The following is a 23,289-nucleotide window of genomic DNA, read 5'->3' as shown; positions in this document are numbered from 1 at the left end:
TAAAGACAACTGCTGACTTGTGTTACCTTGCAACAAGTCGTCAATTAAGTATTCAGCTGCTAGTCATTGTGCAGGTGGAAACTGATAAGCTAGTGAGTAAATTGGTCAGGTACCCGAGTACATTAACCCGAGTAGTAGGATCCTATGCTTCATGACGATCTGTCCACTAAACAAAGCCCAGTCTTATTCTCAAAAGCCATTGTATGTATACTTTTTCTAGATTACGTTAGGAATACATAAAGTAAATTATTATTACGTATAATTAGCCGACTATGAGCTAGCATACACGAGTGGCGGGGCACCTAATTTGGTTGACATATTTTGCTCTCCACCTGTGGTTTTTGTTTATAACTTCGTAAACTCATCCGATCGGCTACAAACTTTCAACGGAAGTGTAATGTGTCTACAGACTGATTCATCTGATCAATCTTAGAGACCAGAAAGAAATTTAATTTCCTTGATATAACTTGAGATATCATTATTATTTTCGAGACACTCGTCCAGCCCTTGTGGGTCATATATTGTACTTACCTAGAGAAAGGGGCTTCTAATCGGCTTCAAACTTTCAACAGTGATGTATCCTATTTTGAAAATGGATAAGATAATATAATTTTTTTTCCGGATTTTTAACTCCTGAGGGTTAGCCACTCAGGATAATCCAAGAACGTCAGTGCGTCATCGAGGACTGTCTTCCACTGTGGCCCTTCAATCTTGTCCCCCAGGATGCCACCCACACAAGTTCACTAACATCCAGGTACCTTCTTACTGCTAGGTGAACGGCACAGCAGGTGTAAGGAAACATGCTCAACGTTTCCACCTGTCCCGGGGATCGAACTACGGACATTGTGTATGAGGCGACAGCGTTGTCTGCCAGGTGTATTGGCGCCAATTTTCCTATACTTCTTTTAAAACAGTGCGATATTTTGTCTGTAAAATAACGGTTTTAATATATAATAGCTAATGAGAAGAATGAAGTTAACGTTGTACTTAGTAAGTGCAAAGTTGTCAACTTATAAGCAGTTAAAAGAGGTGGGAATTGTTAGTTTGGTGCCGTAACTGTGAAACGCTGCTTTTGATTGGCTTCAAACTTTTGGTCTTGGGCTGTGTAAGTTCCAATCTGCCAATTTATTAAACAAATTGTGATTTTACTTTCCTTGCAATAACTGGTTAATGACTGTGATGATAGGATTCAAACTGCTGCATCTTATCTAGAGTAAGGTTTTGGATTGGATTTAGACTATGCTGGTGGCAATTTGCTAATTTTATTGAGGTTTATTCTTAGAGAAAATTGGAATAATTATTTGTTCTTATGCAATAACTAGTGAATGCTCTTTCCGATTGGCTTCAAACCTTCATAGCTGATGCATCTCACTTAGAGATGCCAATGTTCAATCCCTGAGATTTGCAAACTCGCTTGACTTAGTGACAGTGTCTTCCTCCCCCTCCCAATCCTCCCCCAAAAAAGATTCACAGACTTGTATAGAATTTAAATTTATGAATATAGCAAAACGATACACTTGTAAACTAATGAAATCTGACGATTTTGTGAAATTCTGAGATTAATGAAACATGAATGTTTCAAGTCAGAGACCCAAGAACATGATATATTTTATTTTATACATTTATGCCGTGTTAGCAAACTCAGGTGTTGGGGTTGGTAGTTAACTCAGGTGTTGGGGTTGGTAGTTAACTCAGGTGTTGGGGTTGGTAGTTAACTCAGGTGTTGGGGTTGGTAGTTAACTCAGGTGTTGGGGTTGGTAGTTAACTCAGGTGTTGGGGTTGGTAGTTAACTCAGGTGTTGTGGTTGGTAGTTAACTCATTTGTTGTGGTTGGTAGTTACCTCAGGTGTTGTGGTTGGTAACTAACTCAGACGTTGTGGTTGGTAGTTAACTCAGGTGTTGTGGTTGGTAGTTAACTCAGTAAAGATGGCAGTAAAGATTGAAAACCAATACCTTGTAATTGTGGTGGTATACAAGCCTCCGGATGCAACTTCCCAGCAATTCCAGGAACAACTTGTGAAAATTGACCACTGTCTGGAAAATCTCCCAACTCCTGCCCCAAACATCTTGCTACTGGGATATTTCAACTTGAAACACCTGAAATGGAGGAGTGTAGCAAATAATGTTTTGTCAGAGATCACCCCGGGAGGCAGCTCAGATGAAAATTCACATACACATGAGCTATTAAATTACTGCCCCAAATTCACTTTAAACCAGCAAATAATAGAGCCTACAAGACTAGAAAATACACAGGACCTAGAAAATGTGCAGGGCTCCTGGGCCAGCAAAATGTGATCAGTTATGAGGGTGCCTTCACAAAATTCAGCTTCAGTAACAAAACATACAATGGGAACAAGTCAACCAGGTCCTAAATGAAACAGGCTGGGAAGATATCCTAAACAACACTGATCCGAGCCTTTGCCTTGAAAAAATTAACTCTATGACACTCGTGGTCTCCTCAAGGCATATTCCATTAAGAAAAGAAAAAAAGAAAAGATGTAAACTAGAAAGAGAGAAACGCTCCCTGTACAGACGAAGGCGAAGAATCAGAGCTACTGAGAGGAGCCCGTATACCTGAAATACAAAGGTAGGCACTGGTCAGAGAAATACCAAATATGGAACTTTAGCTTAAGAAATCTTACCGGAGACAAGAATCTCAGGAAGAACTTACAGCCATCAATGAAATTGAAGGAAACCCAAAATACTTCTTGTCTTATGCCAAATCTAAGGCAAGAACAACATCCAGTACTGGATCCCTGCTTAGACATGATGGGACCTACACAAATGACAGCAAAGAAATGAGTGAGATACTGAAGTCCCAGTATGACTGTGTTTAGCAAGTCGTTAACCAGACTAAGGGTGGAAAATCTTATATCGTAACACCACAAAACTTCGAAAAGGCCATTAATGACATGCCCATGCACTCTGCCCCATGCCCAGACTCGCTGAACTCCGTGTTCATCAAGAACTGCAAGAAGCCCCTGTCACGTGCCTTGAGCATACTATGGAGAGGGAACATGGACACAAGAGTCATCCCACAGTCGATGAAAACAACAGACATAGCCCCACTCCACAAAGGTGGCAGTAAGGCAATTGCAAAGAACTACAGACCGATAGCACTAACATCCCATATAAAAATCTTAGAGCAGGCCGTTTCTGCCTGTTCCAGCTACTGGACCACTATGACAAGGTCCTGGATGCTTTAGAGGATAAACAATATGTGGATGTAGTATACGCAGACTTTGCAAAAGTCTTCGACAAGTGTGACCATGGTGTAATAGCGCACACAATGCGTGATAAAGGAATAACAGGAAAAGTCGGTAGATGGATCTATAACTTCCTAACAAATAGAACACAAAGAGTAATAGTAAACAGAGTATAGTCTGAGGTGGCTACATAGAAAAGCTCTGTTCCACAAGGCACAGTACTCGCTCCCATTCTGTTCCTCATCCTCATATCTGACATAAACTGAGATGTAAGCCATAGCAGACACCGCAAGACTCCAAGCGGACATCAACCAAATCTTTAAATGGGACACTGAAAACAGTATGTTCAATGAAGAGAAATTTCACGTACTCATATATGGAAACAAGATAAAATTAAAACTTTATCAGGGCATAAAACTAATTCTAACCACTCAATAGAGCGAGAAACTAATGTGAAGAACCTGGGAGTGATAATGTCAGAGAATCTCACCTTCAAAGACGACAACAATGTATCTTCCTCATCTGCAAAGAAATGATAGGATGGATAATGAGAACTTTCAAAACTAGGGACGCCAAGCCAGTAATGATTCTCTTCGAATCACTTGTTCTCTCTAGGCTGGAATACTGCTGTACACTAACTGCCCCCTTCAAGGCTGGCGACATTGCTGACCTGGAGAGTATATAGAGAACTTTCACAGCACACACAAGTACGATAAGACACCTAAATTACTGGGAACGGTTGAAGTCCCTTGATTTATATTCCCTTGAATGCTGGCGAGAAAGATACATGATACTATACACTTGGAAAATCCTGGAAGGATTAGTACCAAACTTTTACAAGAAAATCACTCCCTCAAAAACAAAAGAAAGGGGTGCCACGTGCACACTTAGAGACAACACAAGTGTCAGGGGCCCAAGACTGTTCTACTGCCTCACAGCATACATAAGGGGGATTACCAATAGACCCCTGGCTGTCTTCAAGAAGGCGCTAGACAGGCACCTAAAGTCAGTACCTGATTAGCCGGGCTGTGGTTCTTATGTCGGTTTACGTGCAGCCAGCAGTAACAGCTTGGTTGATCAGATCCTGATCCACCACGAGGCCTGATTTCAGACCGAGCCGCGGGGGTGTTGACCCCTGAAACCCGCTCCAGGTAAACTCCAGGTATCTCCAGCTGTTACGTTCGTAGTTAACTTATGTGTTATGCTGGTAGTTAACTCAGGTTTTGTGCTGGTAGTTAACTCAGGTTTTGTGCTGGTAGTTAACTCAGGTGTTGTGCTGGTAGTTAACTTATGTGTTATGCTGGTAGTTAACTCAGGTTTTGTGCTGGTAGTTAACTCAGGTGTTGTGCTGGTAGTTAACTCAGGTGTTGTGCTGGTAGTTAACTAAGGTGTTATGCTGGTAGTTAACTCAGGTGTTATGCTGGTAGTTAACTCAGGTGTTATGCTGGTAGTTAACTCAGGTGTTGTGCTGGTAGTTAACTCAGATGTTATGCTAGTAGTTAACTCAGGTGTTGTGCTGGCAGTCAACTCAGGTGTTGTGCTGGTAGTTAACTCAGGTGTTGTGCTGGTAGTTAACTCAGGTGTTGTGCTGGTAGTTAACTCAGGTGTTGTGCTGGTAGTTAACTCAGGTGTTGTGCTGGTAGTTAACTCAGATGTTATGCTGGCAGTTAACTCAGGTGTTGTGCTGGTAGTTAACTCAGATGTTATGCTGGTAGTTAACTCAGGTGTTATGCTGGTAGTTAACTCAGATGTTATGCTGGCAGTTAACTCAGGTGTTGTGCTAGTAGTTAACTCAGGTGTTATGCTGGTAGTTAACTCAGGTGTTGTGCTGGTAGTTAACTCAGGTGTTGTGCTGGTAGTTAACTCAATTGTTATGCTGGTAGTTAACTCGGGTATTATGCTGGTAGTTAACTCAGGTGTTATGCTGGTAGTTAACTCAGATGTTATGCTGGTAGTTAACTCAGGTGTTGTGCTGGTAGTTAACTCAGATGTTATGCTGGCAGTTAACTCAGGTGTTGTGCTGGTAGTTAACTCAGGTGTTGTGCTGGTAGTTAACTCAGGTGTTGTGCTGGTAGTTAACTCAGGTGTTGTGCTGGTAGTTAACTCAGGTGTTGTTCTGGTAGTTAACTCAGGTGTTGTGCTGGTAGTTAACTCAGGTGTTGTGCTGGTAGTTAACTCAGGTGTTGTGCTGGTAGTTAACTCAGGTGTTGTGCTGGTAGTTAACTCAGATGTTATGCTGGCAGTTAACTCAGGTGTTGTGCTGGTAGTTAACTCAGGTGTTGTGCTGGTAGTTAACTCAGGTGTTGTGCTGGTAGTTAACTCATGTGTTGTGCTGGTAGTTAACTCAGGTGTTGTGCTGGTAGTTAACTTAGGTGTTGTGCTGGTAGTTAACTCAGGTGTTGTGCTGGTAGTTAACTCAGGTGTTGTGCTGGTAGTTAACTCAGGTGTTGTGCTGGTAGTTAACTCAGGTGTTGTGCTGGTAGTTAACTCAGGTGTTGTGCTGGTAGTTAACTCAGGTGTTGTGCTGGTAGTTAACTCAGGTGTTGTGCTGGTAGTTAACTCAGGTGTTATGCTGGTAGTTAACTCAGGTGTTATGCTGGTAGTTAACTCAGGTGTTATGCTGGTAGTTAACTCAGGTGTTATGCTGGTAGTTAACTCAGATGTTATGCTGGCAGTTAACTCAGGTGTCGTGCTGGTAGTTAACTCAGGTGTCATGCTGGTAGTTAACTCAGGTGTTGTGCTGGTAGTTAACTCAGGTGTTGTGCTGGTAGTTAACTCAGGTGTTGTGCTGGCAGTTAACTCAGGTGTTGTGCTGGCAGTTAACTCAGGTGTTGTGCTGGCAGTTAACTCAGGTGTTGTGCTGGTAGTTAACTCAGATGTTATGCTGGCAGTTAACTCAGGTGTTGTGCTGGTAGTTAACTCAGGTGTTGTGCTGGTAGTTAACTCAGGTGTTGTGCTGGTAGTTAACTCAGGTGTTGCAGTGATGGTTTTACTTCCAGTGTGTTTTACAAAATGCTAAACTGTTAAACATGTTTCTTCCTCAAGTAGTTTGCATCACAATTCACGTTTACAATTGTAATACCACGATTGTAAACAAACCACGGAACGGGTGGAGTTTGAACCCATTTTGAGTGAGTGGTAAAACTCCAGTGGAGTGTGTAAGCCACTGGGTCAGCTGGCTACAATAAGATTCATTCAACTAGCTATATTTATACACTATAGGGAGGTTAACATGGGCCCCACTTTGACCATAAATGCAAGTTTGTACAAATGAATCTCCCACAAGCATGGCTCTGGCGAATTCTAGCTCAAGTCTCTTCAAAGCCGCCATTGGTTCAAACCTTACCGGTACAGTGGTTAGTTTGTATCACGTCTTCAGTTTCTACACACGTAAACTCAGACTTACGGTGGTGGAGGAAAGTATAGTTGGATGTAAGGATCGAGAATCACTGCAGTAGATCTAATGGATTACTGAAGCTGGAATTTCGGTCTGCTGATGGAGAAGAATGTTGGCGTGTTTTGTTTGTATCATTTAGAGTAGAGGAAAGATGCAAATGGGAAGGAACCCAGGAATTATCCTACGTTCTGTTGAGTGGTATTAGACTGAATTGCAGACAGTTCTGTAGTTTTCGGGTATGATGAGACCAGTTCTGTTCCAGTCCATGAGATGTCTCAGGTTAGCAAAGGCATAATTAATGTGGTGTACTTGGAAGGCAACACTCTCGCTTCACATCCTTGCTGGGGATCGCTTCGATCTCCGGCAAGAGTGGAAAAATTGGGCGTGTTTCCTTATACCTCTTGTCCCCGTTCACCTAGCAAGTAGGTACCAGGGTGTTAGTCGACTGTTGTGGGTCGCATCCTGGGGGAGAAAATTTAAGGACCACAATGGAAATAAGACAGTCCTCGATGATGCACTGACTTTCTTGGGTTATCCAAGGTGGATAATCCTCCGGAGTTAAAATTTCGAGAAAAATGTTATCCCTTATAGCTATTGATGTGTTCCGTGCTTCCAGCTTAGAGGTCACAGGGGCATAAAACAGACATATGTAACCTTAGATATTTCTCCTAAATATGCAGAACAAGCCACACAGATCTGGATGGAAATCTTTAGGTCTAGATCTTTCGCGCTCTCGAGCGTCGTCAGGAGCAATACAGTGTAGCAAGATAGCAACAGGTATAAGGGGAGATTGTCTGAGGGAAGGAAGAAAGTATCACTGCCACAGACATTTACCTTCCTGTTTGTTGCTGTCTCGCACCACTACACAGCTCCTGATGACGCACGACAGTGTGAAAAATCTAGAGCTAAAAATTTCCATTCTCATGTGGTTCTGCATTGTTAAGATCTCCTGTTTGTGGTTGTATTACGTTATTAGAACATGTTTCTCTTACCAGGATCAATACGTATTCTAATTAAAAATTTTGAAGCGCACTTGTAAAATTACCAGTGAAACATAATGAAATTCCAGGCGCTTTCATAATTTCTCACATTATCAAAGAATAGTAAAATTAATGGAACAATATAAGACTAATAAAGCTGAGATATTACGTCAAATATGTAAAAGTAATGAATAAAAAATAATGGGATGTATTACTCATGTTCCATTATTTTACATATGTGAGGTTATATGTGAGGTCATATGTGAGGTCATATGTGAGGCCATATGTGAGGTCATATGTGAGGCCATATGTGAGGTCATATGTGAGGTCATATGTGAGGTCATATGTGAGGTCATATGTGAGGTCATATGTGAGGTCATATGTGAGGTCATATGTGAGGTCATATGTGAGGTTATATGTGAGGCCATATGTGAGGTCATATGTGAGGTCATATGTGAGGTCATATGTGAGGTCATATGTGAGGTCATATGTGAGGTCATGTGAGGTCATATGTGAGGCCATATGTGAGGTCATATGTGAGGTCATATGTGAGGTCATATGTGAGGTCATATGTGAGGTCATATGTGAGGTCATATGTGAGGTCATATGTGAGGTCATATGTGAGGTCATATGTGAGGTCATATGTGAGGCCATATGTGAGGCCATAAGTGAGGCCATAAGTGAGGTCATATGTGAGGTCATATGTGAGGTCATATGTGAGGTCATATGTGAGGTCATATGTGAGCCCATATGTGAGCCCATATGTGAGGTCATATGTGAGGTCATATGTGAGGTCATATGTGAGGTTATATGTGAGGTCATATGTGAGGTCATATGTGAGGTCATATGTGAGGTCATATGTGAGGTCATATGTGAGGTCATATGTGAGGTCATATGTGAGGTCATATGTGAGGTCATATGTGAGGTCATATGTGAGGTCATATGTGAGGTTATATGTGAGGTCATATGTGAGGTCATATGTGAGGTCATATGTGAGGTCATATGTGAGGTTATATGTGAGGTCATATGTGAGGTCATATGTGAGGTCATATGTGAGGTCATATGTGAGGTCATATGTGAGGTCATATGTGAGGTTATATGTGAGGTCATATGTGAGGTCATATGTGAGGTCATATGTGAGGTCATATGTGAGGTCATATCTCAGCTTTATAAGTCTTCTGTTGTCTGATTATTTTTACTTTTCCTTAATAATGTGAAATCACGAAATCGCTTGAAATATTTTCAATATTTATTTTACATACTGTGATATTAACTGCTGACTGTGATGTTATTGTATATGTCAGTTTTATGAGTGTGCGGGTATTATATAGCTTTTTTTAATATTATTATAATATACCTTGTGTAATACAGAAAAATCACAAGAAGTTACGCCGAGATAATATTTGTTTCATCTTGTTGTTGGTGTAAGGCAGTGCGGGCTGGCATGTAACTTATCTTCTGATAATTCTACAAGAAACATTTATTTTGCTCATCATGGGGACAAAGAGTTCTGCTGCAGGTCCGTTACCAACATGGTTCTTTGTCTAAATTGGAGTCAGTACTAAGATTAACAAAGTTCTGGTGTACCCGACGCCGACATTTTCAATCCCATCACTCTTTTTTTTTCTGCCATTCTGGAGGTACAGTCGCCTCAGGCGCCCAGCCACGACTCTGAACCTTAGTAACGTGAAACTAAGACACCAAGAATATACAGTTGTTATTAATAGCCTCGTCAGGTGGTAACTGGAGGACCAGCAGACAGCAGCTGGTATTATAAAAACAGGAAAATATGTAGTTCCTGGAAGTAGCGGAAGGTTTGGTCAGCAGTAGCAGGAAATAAATAGGATTATGATGAGTAGAATATAAGCTAAGATGAATAAGGTGACAGCCGTGATGAGTAAAGCGACAAATGAGACGAATAAAGTGTTAATTGTGTTAAGTATCAGCTGTGATAAATAGTTTCTAAACTGTAATATGTACTGAAGTGTTGATCACCAACAGGTGGGGGGAGCCAAGGAGCGACACACCTCAGCCTACCTCAGTGGTCACACACCTGTCAACCCAGACAAGTAATTACCAAACCTCAGGTTAACCAGAATAATTGCCGAGAGAATGCGCGCGCGCACTTGTATGTGTGTGTGCTCACCTAACTGTGGTTGCAGGGTCGATTCATAGCTCCTGCCGCCGCCTCTTCACTGATCACTACTAGGTCCCCTCTCTACCTGCTCCATGAGCTTTATCAAACCTGGTCTTACAACTATGTATAGATCCTGATTCCACTACGTCACTTTCCAGACTGTTCCACTTCCTGACAACTCTATGACTGAAGAAATACTTCCTAACATCCCTTTGACTCATCTGAGTCTTCAACTTCCAATTGTGACTCCTTGTTTCTGTGTCTTATCTCTGGAACATCCTGTCTTTCTCCACCTTGTTAATTCCTCGCAGTATTTTATATGTCGTTATCATGTCTTACCTAACCCTTCTATCCTCCAGTGTCGTTAGGCCGATTTTCCTTAACCTTTTCTCGTAGGACATTGCCCTTAGCTCCTTGACTAGTCTTGTTACAAACCTTTGCACTTTCTCTAATTTCTTGACGTGCTTGACCAGGTGTGGGTTCCAAACTGGTGCTGCATACTCCAATATGGGCCTGACATACACAGTGTACAGAGTCTTGAACGATTCCTTACTGAGGTATCGGAACGCTATTCACAGGTTTGCCAGGCGCCCATATGCTGCAGCATTTATCTGACTGATGTGTGCCTCGGGAGATGTGTTATGTATTATACTCACCCCAAGATCCTTTTCCTTGAGTGGATTTGCAGTTTTTGGCCACTTAGCCTATATTCTGTCTGCGGTCTTCTTTGCCCTTTCCGGATCTTCATGACCTTGCATATGTTAAGGTTAAATTCCAAGAGTTAGTTGTTGGACCAGGCATGCAAGCCGTCCAGGTCCCTTTGTAGTCCTGCCTGATCCTCCTCAGATTTAATTCTCCTCATTAACTTAACATCATCTACAAACAGGGACACTTCTGAGTCTATCCCTTCCGTCATGTCATTCACATATATAAAAAAAAAACAACATTGGTCCTAGAACTGACACTTGTGGAACCCCGCTCGTCAGAGGCGCCCAGTCTGACACTTCGTCACGTACCATGACTCGTTGTTGCCTCCCTGCACTAATCTCTTGTGAGGAATTGTGTCGAAGGCCTTATTGCAGTCCATGAAAATGCAGTCTATCCACCCTTCTCTCTCATGTCTTACTTCTGTTACCTTTTCATAGAACTCCACTAGGTTTGTGATACAGGATTTTCTTTCCCTGAAACAGTGCTGGTTATCATTTATAAGTTTGTTCCTTTCTAGGTGCTCCACCACTCTACTCCTGATAATCTTCTCCATGACTTTGCAAACTATACACGTCAGTGACACTGGTCTGTAGTTTAATGCCTTGTGTCTGTCTCTTTTTTTAAAAACTGGGACTACATTTGCCATCTTATATACCTAAGGTTGCCCAGTTTCTATGGATGTGTTGAAGATTGTTATTGGCACACACAGCGTTTCTGCTCCCTCTCTAAGAACCCAGGAAGAGATATTGTCCGGTCCCACCACCTTTAAGGTATCAAGTTCCTGTAGGAGCTTCTTCACTTCTTCCTCGGTTGTGTGTATTTCATCCAGCACTTGTTTGTGTATCCCTTGGTGTACTCCCCTATTCTGATATCCCAGATTCCTTTCTATCTCCACCGTAAATACTTCTTTAAATCTCATGTTGAGCTCCTCACATACTTCTTGGTCGTTTTTTATGAGCTCTCCACCTTCCTTCCTCAACCTGATTACATGGTCCTTCACTATTGTTATCCTCCTGATGTGGCTATACAACAGCTTTGGGTCAGACTTGACTTTCGATGCTATGTCGTTTTGTATTGTTGTTGGGCCTCCCTCCCTATCTGTGCATTTTCGTTTCTGACTCTTCGACTAATCTCCTTATTTTCCTGGGTCCTTTGTCTTCTGTACTTTTTTCCATTTTTTAGCACATTTAGTTTTTTCCTTCCTACACTTTTGGGTGAACCAAGGGCTCGTTCTGGTCTTCCCATTATTTCTGTTGCCTTTGGGAACAAACCTCTCCTCTGCCTCCAAACATCTTGTCACGTAGTCCATCATTTTGTTTGCTGTTTTTCCTACCAGTTCTCTTTCCCACTGAATCTCTTGCAGGAAGTTCCCCATGCCTGTGTAGTCCCCCTTTTCGTAGTTTGGCTTCTCCCATCCTACTGCTGCTACTCTCTCCACTTGTAACTCTACTTCGTATTCAAAGTTCAGAACCACGTGATCACTAGCTCCGAGGGTCCTTTCGTATGTGATGTCCTCGATGTCCGAACTACTCACAGTGAATACGAGGACTTGTCTTGCTGGTTCATCCTCACCTCTCTCTTTCTAGTAGTGTCCCTAACATGTTGATGCATGAGGTTTTCCAGTACCACATTAATCATCCTGGCTCTCCATGTTTCGGGACCCTCATGTGGCTCTAGGTTTTTCCAGTCATTCTCCTTATGATTGAAATTACACATAACTAGTAACTTTTCTCTACCCGTATGAGCTCTTCTGGCCACCTCAGTTAGTGTGTCCACCATTGTGTGTACTCACCTAATTGTACTCACCTAATTGTGGTTGCAGGGGTCGAGACTCAGCTCCTGACCCCGCCTCTTCACTGATCGCTACTGGATCCTCTCTCTCTCTGCTTCCTGAGCTTTGTCATACCTCTTCTTAAAACTATGTATGGTTCCTGCCTCCACTACTTCACTTGCTAGGCTATTCCACTTGCTGACAACTCTATGACTGAAGAAATACTTCCTAACGTCCCTGTGACTCGTCTGAGTCTCCAGTTTCCAGTTGTGACCCCTTGTCCCTGTGTCCCCTCTCTGGAACATCCTATCTCTGTCCACCTTGTCTATTCCCTGCAGTATCTTGTAAGTCGTTATCATGTCTCCCCTGACCCTTCTGTCCTCCAGTGTCGTCAGTCCGATTTCCCTTAACCTTTCCTCGTACGACATTCCCTTGAGCTCTGGGACTAGCCTTGTTACAAACCTTTGTACTTTCTCTAACTTCTTGACGTTCTTGACCAGGTGTGGGTTCCAGACTGGTGCTGCATACTCCAGTATGGGCCTAACATACACAGTGTACAGTGTCTTGAACGATTCCTTATTAAGGTATCGGAACGCTATTCTCAGGTTTGCCAGGCGCCCGTATGCTGCAACGGTTATTTGGTTGATGTGTGCCTCCGGTGATGTGCTCGGTGTTATGGTCACCCCAAGGTCTTTCTCCCTGAGTGAGGTCTGTAGTCTTTGTCCACCTCTGTCTGCGGTCTTCTTTGCCCCTCCCCAATCTTCATGACTGCATTTGGCTGGATTGAATTCGAGAAGCCAGTTGCTGGACCACATGTCCAGCCTGTCCAGGTCTCTTTGCAGTCCTGCCTCATCCTCGTCCGATTTAATTCTTCTCATCAACTTCACGTCATCTGCGAACAGGGACACTTCAGAGTCTATTCCTTCCATCATGTCGTTCACATATATCAAAAATAGCACTGGTCCTAGAACTGACCCCTGTGGACCCCGCTCGTAACAGGCGCCCACTGTGATACCTCTTCACGTACCATGACTCGTTGCTGCCTCCCTGTCAGGTATTCTCTTATCCATTGCAGTGCCCTCCCTTTTACGTGCGCCTGATCCTCCAGCTTCTGCACTAATCTCTTGTGGGGAACTGTGTCAAAGGCCTTCCTGCAGTCTAGGAAAACGCAATCTACCCACCCCTCTCTCTCGTGTCTTACTTCTGTTACCTTGTCATAAAACTCCAGGAGGTTTGTGATACAAGATTTGCCTTCCATGAACCCATGCTGGTTTTCATTTATAATCTTGTTCCTTTCCAGGTGTTCGACGACTTTGCATACAATACATGTCAGAGACACAGGTCTGTAGTTTAGTGCCTCGTTTCTGTTTCCTTTCTTAAATATGGGGACTACATTAGCTGTCTTCCATTTCTCAGGTAGTTGCCCAGTTTCAAGGGATGTGTTGAAGATTGTGGTTAGAGGCACGCACAGCATCTCTGCTCCTTCTCTAAGGACCCATGGGGAGATGTTGTTCGGTCCCATCGCCTTTGAGGTGTCAAGGTCACTTAAGAGCTTCTTCACCTCCTCCTCAGTTGTTCGTATGTCATCCAACACTTGTTGGTATATTCCCTCTTGATGTTCCCTTCTGTGCTGTCTTCCCACAGCCCTTCCTGTCTCTACTGTAAAAACTTCCTTAAATCTCCTGTTCAGCTCCTCACATACCTCCTGATCATTTCTTGTGAGTTCTCCACCTTCTGTCCTTAATCTGATCACCTGGTCTTTGACTGTTGTCTTCCTCCTGATGTGGCTATACAACAGTTTCGGGTCAGTCTTGATTCTCGATGCTATGTCATTTTCATACTGTCGCTGGGCCTCCCTCCTTACCTGTGCGTACTCATTCCTGGCTCTGCGACTGATTTCCCTATTTTCGTGTGTTCTCTGCCTTCTGTACTTTTTCCATTCTCTATTGCACTTTGTTTTTGCCTCCTTACACCGTCGGATAAACCAGGGGCTCGTTCTGGACTTCCCGTTGTTACTGTTGCCCTTGGGAATAAACCTTTCCACTGCCTCCTTGCATTTTGTTGTTACATATTCCATCATTTCATTTACTGGTTTTCCTGCCAGTTCTCTGTCCCACTGGACCTCCCGCAGGAAGTTCTTCAACCCTATGTAGTCCCCTCTTTTATAGTCAGGCTTTTCCTATTCAACTCCTGTTATTCTCTCCACTTGCAGCTCTACTATGTATTCAAAGCACAGAACCACGTGGTCGCTAGCTCCTAGGGGACTCTCATACTTGATGTCCTTAATATCTGAGCTGCCCAGGGTGAACACAAGGTCCAATCTTGCTGGTTCATCCTCCCCTCTCACTCTGGTAGTGTCCTTAACATGTTGGTGCATGAGGGTTTCCAGCACCACGTCCAACATCCTGGCTCTCCATGTTTCGGGACCCCCATGTGGCTCCAGGTTTTCCCAGTCAATCTCCCTGTGGTTGAAATCACTATAACCAGCAACTTTGCTCTGCTGGAGTGAGCTCTTCTTGCCACCTCAGCAAGTGTGTCCACCATTGCTCTGTTGCTCTCTTCATATTCCTCTCTTGGCGTCCTGCAGTTCTGTGGTGGATTATACATCACTGCAATGACCACTTTGTGTTCCCCAGACTGAAGTGTACCTGCTATGTAGTCTCTTTCTCCCGTGTGTGTGTGTGCGTGTGTGTGTGTGTGTGTGTGTGTGTGTGTGTGTGTGTGTGTGTGTGTGTGTGTGTGTGTGTGTGTGTGTGTGTGCGCGCTTAGATTTATTATTACAGATTATTATTTCTTTGTTCGTAGCTGCTGTATTTTGTCTGTTGTAAAGTTTCTACAGACTTTCAGTAGATTTAGTGCTAACTATATTCCACTGTAAACATTATATTAGTTTACCATTGTAAACATTATATTAGTTTACCATTGTAAACATTATATTAGTTTACCATTGTAAACATTATATTAGTTTACCACTGTAAACATTATATTAGTTTACCACTGTAAACATTATATTAGCTTACCACTGTAAACATTATATTAGTTTACCACTGTAAACATTATATTAGCTTACCACTGTGAACATTATATTAGCTTACCACTGTAAACATTATATTAGTTTACCACTGTAAACATTATATTAGTTTACCACTGTAAACATTATATTAGCTTACCACTGTAAACATTATATTAGCTTACCACTGTAAACATTATATTAGTTTACCATTGTAAACATTATATTAGCTTACCACTGTGAACATTATATTAGCTTACCACTGTGAACATTATATTAGCTTACCACTGTGAACATTATATTAGCTTACCACTGTAAACATTATATTAGTTTACCACTGTGAACATTATATTAGCTTACCACTGTAAACATTATATTAGCTTACCATTGTAAACATTATATTAGCTTACCACTGTAAACATTATATTAGCTTACCACTGTGAACATTATATTAGCTTACCACTGTAAACATTATATTAGCTTACCACTGTAAACATTATATTAGCTTACCACTGTAAACATTATATTAGCTTACCACTGTAAACATTATATTAGCTTACCACTGTAAACATTATATTAGCTTACCACTGTAAACATTATATTAGCTTACCACTGTAAACATTATATTAGCTTACCACTGTAAACATTATATTAGCTTACCACTGTAAACATTATATTAGCTTACCACTGTAAACATTATATTAGCTTACCACTGTAAACATTATATTAGCTTACCACTGTAAACATTATATTAGCTTACCACTGTAAACATTATATTAGCTTACCACTGTAAACATTATATTAGCTTACCACTGTAAACATTATATTAGCTTACCACTGTAAACATTATATTAGCTTACCACTGTAAACATTATATTAGCTTACCACTGTAAACATTATATTAGCTTACCACTGTAAACATTATATTAGCTTACCACTGTAAACATTATATTAGCTTACCACTGTAAACATTATATTAGCTTACCACTGTAAACATTATATTAGCTTACCACTGTAAACATTATATTAGCTTACCACTGTAAACATTATATTAGCTTACCACTGTGAACATTATATTAGTTTACCACTGTAAACATTATATTAGTTTACCACTGTAAACATTATATTAGCTTACCACTGTGAACATTATATTAGCTTACCACTGTGAACATTATATTAGTTTACCACTGTAAACATTATATTAGCTTACCACTGTAAACATTATATTAGCTTACCACTGTAAACATTATATTAGTTTACCACTGTAAACATTATATTAGTTTACCACTGTAAACATTATATTAGCTTACCACTGTGAACATTATATTAGCTTACCACTGTAAACATTATATTAGTTTACCACTGTGAACATTATATTAGCTTACCACTGTAAACATTATATTAGTTTACCACTGTGAACATTATATTAGTTTACCACTGTAAACATTATATTAGCTTACCACTGTGAACATTATATTAGCTTACCACTGTAAACATTATATTAGCTTACCACTGTGAACATTATATTAGCTTACCACTGTAAACATTATATTAGCTTACCACTGTGAACATTATATTAGCTTACCACTGTAAACATTATATTAGTTTACCACTGTGAACATTATATTAGCTTACCACTGTAAACATTATATTAGTTTACCACTGTGAACATTATATTAGTTTACCACTGTAAACATTATATTAGCTTACCACTGTGAACATTATATTAGCTTACCACTGTAAACATTATATTAGTTTACCACTGTGAACATTATATTAGCTTACCACTGTAAACATTATATTAGTTTACCACTGTGAACATTATATTAGTTTACCACTGTAAACATTATATTAGCTTACCACTGTGAACATTATATTACCAGTGTTTGAAAAACAAAACAAGTATTTCGAAAGTTTTTCTTGGCTAGTTTACAATAATGTACTTTAATGTGCTATTTTTCTTCCCTCTCAATTCTTGGGAGTTTTTTTTATATTGAAAGTGGTTATCAGTCGAGGACTTCATATCGTATACCTTTCTTGTTATAGTTCTTGTTTATGGATGAAATTAGACATATATGCAATATCTGGGTATCTTCAATATTGACGTTTCGCCATCCAGTGGCTTTATCAATACAATTCCAGGACATAATTTAAAGACAGTAGAACTATATATAATCAGTCCCTCAGCCAAGGCTGAGGGACTGATTAACTCATCTTTTGTATATAGTTCTACTGTCTTCAAATTATGTCCTGGAATTGTATTGATAAAGCCACTGGACGGCGGAACGTCAACATTAAAGATACTCAGATGTTGTATATACGTGTCTAATTTCATCTTGTGGGTATCGTATACCATTCATGTACAACCTATTTGCGGATAGGTACCTGAATATGCTGGAGAGATAGCATAAACGTTACATATACACCTGTAGACTAGAGTTGGGCTTTATTGTCTAGTGGGTCCACCAGGCAGACGTGAATAGGGCAGCCGAGAACCATTTCCTTAGGGAAGGAGTTCAGATGTTGACTTTAAGTCAGCTGGGAGAGGAGTAAGACAGAGGGCTGGGCGCCAGGGTAGACTTAGGTGCACTTTGGCAAGTGCCCTCTGTCGGGCACTTGCCAAAACTAGACCTTAGGCCAGCAGTTGTTCCCCCTAGCGGGAGGATTGTGAAACAGATGGTTATGCGTAATGTCTACATTTTTCGTAAACTCGTATGTTTTTTAAGCTTTAAAGTAGCTTCCATGCTGTCAACTTTTTTTTTGGTGGTAGGTATACCTAGAGTATACCTGGAGAGGGTTTCGGGGATCAACATCAACCTCCTGGTCGATCAAGGTCTGTTCAACCAGGCTGATCAGTTACCAGCTGATCAGCTACTGACTTTAGGTGCCTGTCTAACGCTTTCTTGAAGACAGCCAGGGGTCTATTGGTAATCCCCCTTATGTATGTTAGGAGGCAGTTGAACAGTCTTGGGCCCCTGTTCTCTCTAGGCTGGAACTATGCTGCACACTAACGGCCCCTTTCAAGGTAGGGGAAATTGCAGACCTGGAGAATACACAGAGACCTTTCACTGCACACATAAATACGACAAAGCATCTAAACTAACTGGAAACAGTTGAAGTTTCTTTATCTGTATTCCCTAGAACGCAGGCGAGAAAGATGCATGATAATATACACTTGGAAAATCCTGGAGGGACTGGTCCCAAATTTGCCCACGACAATCACTTTCTTCGAAAGCAAAAGACTGAACAGGATTGCAACATCCCTTCATTGAAAAACAGGGTCGCCACGAGTACGCTCAGAGGCAACCCTGTTTTTCAATGAGGGGATGCTGCATCTCCTGTTCAGTGTTTTGCTTTTGTTGGAAGTGATTGTCGTGTGCAAATTTGGGACCAGTTCCTCCAGGATTTTCCAAGTGTATATTATCATGTGTGACTGTCGTAGTTGAGAGGCACGAGCGACCTGCTCTAAACCCATGTTGCCCTGGGTTGTGTAACCGATGGATATCAAGATGAGTGGCGATCTTGCTTCTTAGAACCATTTGAAAGATTTTTATGATATGGGACATTAGTGCTATAGGTCTGTAGTAGCTCGACTAACATATCACTGTTTATTTAAATTTTATTTTGAAACATGTTATGAACAGGTTTTACACCATTTCCTCGTCCACTTAGCTCAGTACTATTCACAGTTGCCTAGTGCTGCATAGGAGTATTTGAGCTAAGATTTCCATTTTTTCTTGACTGAGTATTTCTGATGTAAGACAGAATCTTTAATTAGTTTCAGAGCAAAGATGCTGGGCATCTTAAAAATTAGTTCACAAAAGCTAGGTTTCACTATGCCTTTTATGTGATGTTTATGCTGAACTCTCTTATGAATGACGACTCCTAGGTCGTCACTTTATAAGTTGTAACACTTTGAAAAGTGTTACAACTTATAAAGTTAATTTTAATATAGGGCAATAATGAGTCTAGGTCCAGGTCTGAACTCAATCATTTACTTATGCTTGTAAATACAAATACTCTGACCATTGGCAGGGAACAAGATTCATTTATGGTGCAAATTTTTATTTTAAGAGATATCAGCCACAATAATTTTTATGAGGTACAGTATGTGATAAAATTGACCTCTTAGGACATGCCTGGCCAATGAAACGATAGTTCAGTCACGTGACTCGCTGGGCCAATCAGCGCTTAATGTACACTTAAGAAATCCGCTGGTCCAGTGAAATATGTAGTTTAGAAATGTCTTCAGAGTGTAGCACATGTTTTAGTTTTTGTACCGTCCGTCCTAAACAGTAAATGGGAACCCCACTTTAGAATAATTATTTATTAGGTTAGGTTTAGTTGCTAATTTAACCTAACCTATCCTAGCACATCCTAACTTATCCCAACTTTATCTAACCAACCCTAACCTAACTTAGGCTAACTTAACCGAACATAATCTAACCGACATTCTAACGTACATTCCACCTCACAGAGAAGCATTGTTGTGGCTGATGTTTCCTAAATGGCTAAATGGCTGAGTTCAAAATTAGAATCTAAACTTAATATTGACCTTAATACATTAATTAAGGATAACTTAAATAAAGCAGAATGTGGCATGCAAAGAGTACGTAACCTTTATTCGGCGCATGTACACACCCTCATTTACAGGCTATCTCCCCCAACCAGCGAACCAGGTTGCTAAGAGTTGATGATGGGGCCCCGTCGTTCAACTAGTGACCAGGTTCTAGCCAATAAGAAGATGGTTTTGGCAATCGCAGAGGTTATGTGGGTACCGCTCTCCTGTCTGCCCTTGTCATTCCCATTCTAGAGCTGGTTGAAGCACGGTCTGCTATCTTGTGGCTTCTATTTCTGCTTTGCTTACCGTGGAGTGCACTATACTTATCACTGTACATAGTGTACATATTGCTGTTCTAAACTGGTGAAGGATAATATAAGTCTAAACTTTTTGTACTGTGTTTATTTGCTCCCATTACACCCGGGGTAACAGGCCATTTGGAAGCCTGGGTTTTAATACAGAATGTCAAAAGTTATAATAACGAGATATAAAAGATTAATCTAGTCCAAATAACTAGAAATGTAATATATACTTATTTCTTTTATTAAGACACTAGGAAGGAGCGCATTAAATAGATAGCATGAAAATAAAGTAAGGAATCACATTAATACAACAACATTATTATCACGTAACTAAGGTAAACATGCAGTGAATAAAGCAATTGAATAGTGTGTATTCCTGAAGTATACAGTGAAGAAATCATACCTAGAGTATGCTTGGGGGTCAACGGCCCCGCGGCCCAGTCTGAGACCAGGCCTCGTGGTGGATCAGGGTCTGATCAACCAGGCTGTTACTGCTGGCCGCATGCAAACTGATGTACGAATCACAGCTCGGCTGGTCAGGTACTGACTTTCGGTGCCTGTCCAGCGCCTTGAAGACAGTCAGGGGTCTATTGGTAATCCCCCATATGTATGCTGGGAGGCAGTTGAGTAGTCTTGGGTCCCTGACACTTATTATGTTGTCTCTCAGTATACTCGTGGCGACCCTGTTTTTCATTGGGGGAATGTTGCATCTCCTGCCGAGTCTTTTGCTTTCATAGGGAGTGATTTTCGTGTAAAAGTTTGGTACTAATATTCCTAGGATTTTCTAAGTGTATATTATCACGTATCTTTCTCGCCTGCGTTCCAGGGAATATAAATCAAGGGATTTCAACCGTTCCCAGTAATTTAGATGCTTTATTGTACTTATATGTGCCGTGAAAGTTCTTTGTACATTCTCCAGGTCAGCAATTTCGCCTGCCTTGAAGGGGGCAGTTAGTATACAGCAATATTACAGCCTAGAGAGCACAAGCGATTTGAAGAGAATCATCATGGGGTTGGCTTCCTTAGTTTTCAAAGTTCTCATTGTCCATATTATCATTTTTCTAGCAGATGCGGTTGATACATTGTTGTGGCCTTTGATTGTGAGATCCTCTGATATTATCACTCCCAGGTCCTTCACATTACTTTTCGATCTATTGTATGCTTAGAATTTGTTGTATACCCTGATACAGTTTTAATTTTCTCAAGTTTTCATATCTGAGTAGTTGAAAATTCTTTTCACTGAACTTCACATTGTTTTGAATGGCCCATTTGAAGATTTGGTTGATGTCCGCTTGGAGGGTGTCATCCGCAAAGGAAGATATGGAGCTATAGCTTACATCTCTGTCTATGTCATATATATGAAGATGAGGAATAGGATGGGAGGGAGTACTGTGCCTTGTGGAACAGAACTTTTCACCGTAGCTGCCTCAAACTTTACTCTGTTAACTGTTATTCTTTGTGTTCTATTTGTTAGGAAGTTATAGATCCATCTACCAACTTTTCCTGTTATTCCTTTATCACGCATTTTGTGCGCTATTACACCATGGTCACATTTATCGAACGCTTTTGCAGTCTGTTTATACTACATTTGTATTTTATTTACCCTCTGTGGCATCCAGGACCTTGTCATAGTGGTCCAGTAGCTGGGACAGGCAGGAGAGACCTGCTCTAAAGCTGTGTTGCCCTGGATTATGTAATTGATGGGTATCTAGGTGGTTGGCGATCTTGCTTCTTAGAACCCTTTCAAAGATTTTTATGATATGGGATGTTAGTGCTATTGGTCTGTAGTTCTTTGCAATTGCCTTACTACCACCTTTGTAGAGTGGGGCTATGTCTGTTGTTTTTAGTGAGTGTGGGATAACCCCTGTGTCCATGTAGACAGCCTGTACTGTCTGCACAGACAGCCCATGCTGTCTGCCAGCTTAGTTCATATTTCGCGCCACTCAGGTGCTGCCATCATTAGGCCTTGCCACTTCAGTATGCCCAGACTTGCCTCACCCTCACTCACACAGCGGCCTAGCAGGAAGGCACAAGGACTCCCAGCTCTCTCTCGTGGGCATGGCCCTCCCGGGCCATGGGCACTACACACAAGCCTGTTTACCCACCACTACTTAACAATAAAGTAAGAAGCCTCCGAAGAAGTTTATCATTAACCACCCGCTTGCAGCACCTTACCAAATAATCTTTTTCGTTATATCCATACTTCTCCACAGAATGCTAAAGGCACGTGATAGAGGCTTATTGCAGTTCTTGATGAACGCGGAATTCCATGAGTCCGGACCTGGAGCAGAGTGCATGGGCATGCCATTTATTGCCTTTTCAAAGTCTTGTGGTGTTAGGATAATATCAGAGATTTTTGAGATGACCAAATTTTGCGTCTCGATCATAAAAAAAATAATTTAGATTGTCGACCCTCAGTCTGGTTAACGGCTCGCTGAAAACTGAGTTATATTAGAACTTTAGTATCTCACTCATTTCTTTGCTGTCATTTGTGTAGGTCCCATCTTGACTACCCAGGGGCCCAATACTGGATGAATTTGTTTTACCTTTAGATTTGGCGTAAGAGAAGAAGTATCTTGTTTTTTTCAGTTTCCTTTATGGCTTTTAGTTCTTCCTGAGATGTTTGTCTCCTGTAAGATTCTTAAGCTTAAGTTCGATATTTGCTATTTCTCTGACTAGTGGCTCCCTTCGTTTTTCACATATATTGGCGCCTCTCAGCAGCTCTGTGATTCTTCGCCTTCGCCTGTACAGGGAGCGTCTCTCTCTAGTTTACATCTTCTCTTTCTTAATGGAATGTGCCTTGAGCAGACCTCAAGTGCTACAGAGTTATTTTTTTTTCTAGGCGAAGGTTCGAATCCATGTTGTTTAGGATATCCTCCCAAGTTGTGTCATTTAGAACATGGTTGACTTGTTCCCATTTTATGTTTTTGTTACTGAAGTTGAATTTTGTGAAGACACCCTCATGAATGATCACATTTTGCTGGTCAGGAGCCCTGTGCATACACGTCTGTACCTCTATTATGTTGTGATCTGAGTGTATTGTCTTTGTTACGGTTATATTACGCATCAGATCGTCGTTGTTAGTGAAGATGAGGTTCAGTGTATTTTCTAGTCTTGTAGACTCTAATATTTGCTGGTTTAAAGTGAATTTGGTGCAGAGATTTAATAGCTCGTGTGTGTTTGAATTTTCATCTGAGCTAAAATATTATTTGCTACAC

General features: G+C 41.1%; 1 protein-coding gene across 6 annotated transcripts in view; it reads left to right on the top strand.

Moving 5' to 3' along the window:
* The window catches only part of LOC128695927 (uncharacterized), a 131,951-nt gene that overhangs the window by 97,437 nt on the left and 11,225 nt on the right, over window positions 1-23,289 (top strand). For all 6 annotated transcript variants that reach the window (XM_070093112.1, XM_070093113.1, XM_070093111.1 and 3 more), the window contains one exon: window positions 9,584-9,651. In XM_070093112.1, coding sequence (XP_069949213.1) covers window positions 9,584-9,651 — 68 coding nt within the window. The remainder of the gene's footprint in view (window positions 1-9,583; window positions 9,652-23,289) is intronic.

Source organism: Cherax quadricarinatus, chromosome 41, assembly GCF_038502225.1.
Source record: "Cherax quadricarinatus isolate ZL_2023a chromosome 41, ASM3850222v1, whole genome shotgun sequence".
Taxonomy (NCBI): Eukaryota; Metazoa; Arthropoda; class Malacostraca; order Decapoda; family Parastacidae; genus Cherax; species Cherax quadricarinatus.
This window is presented reverse-complemented; position numbering and strand designations above follow the sequence as displayed.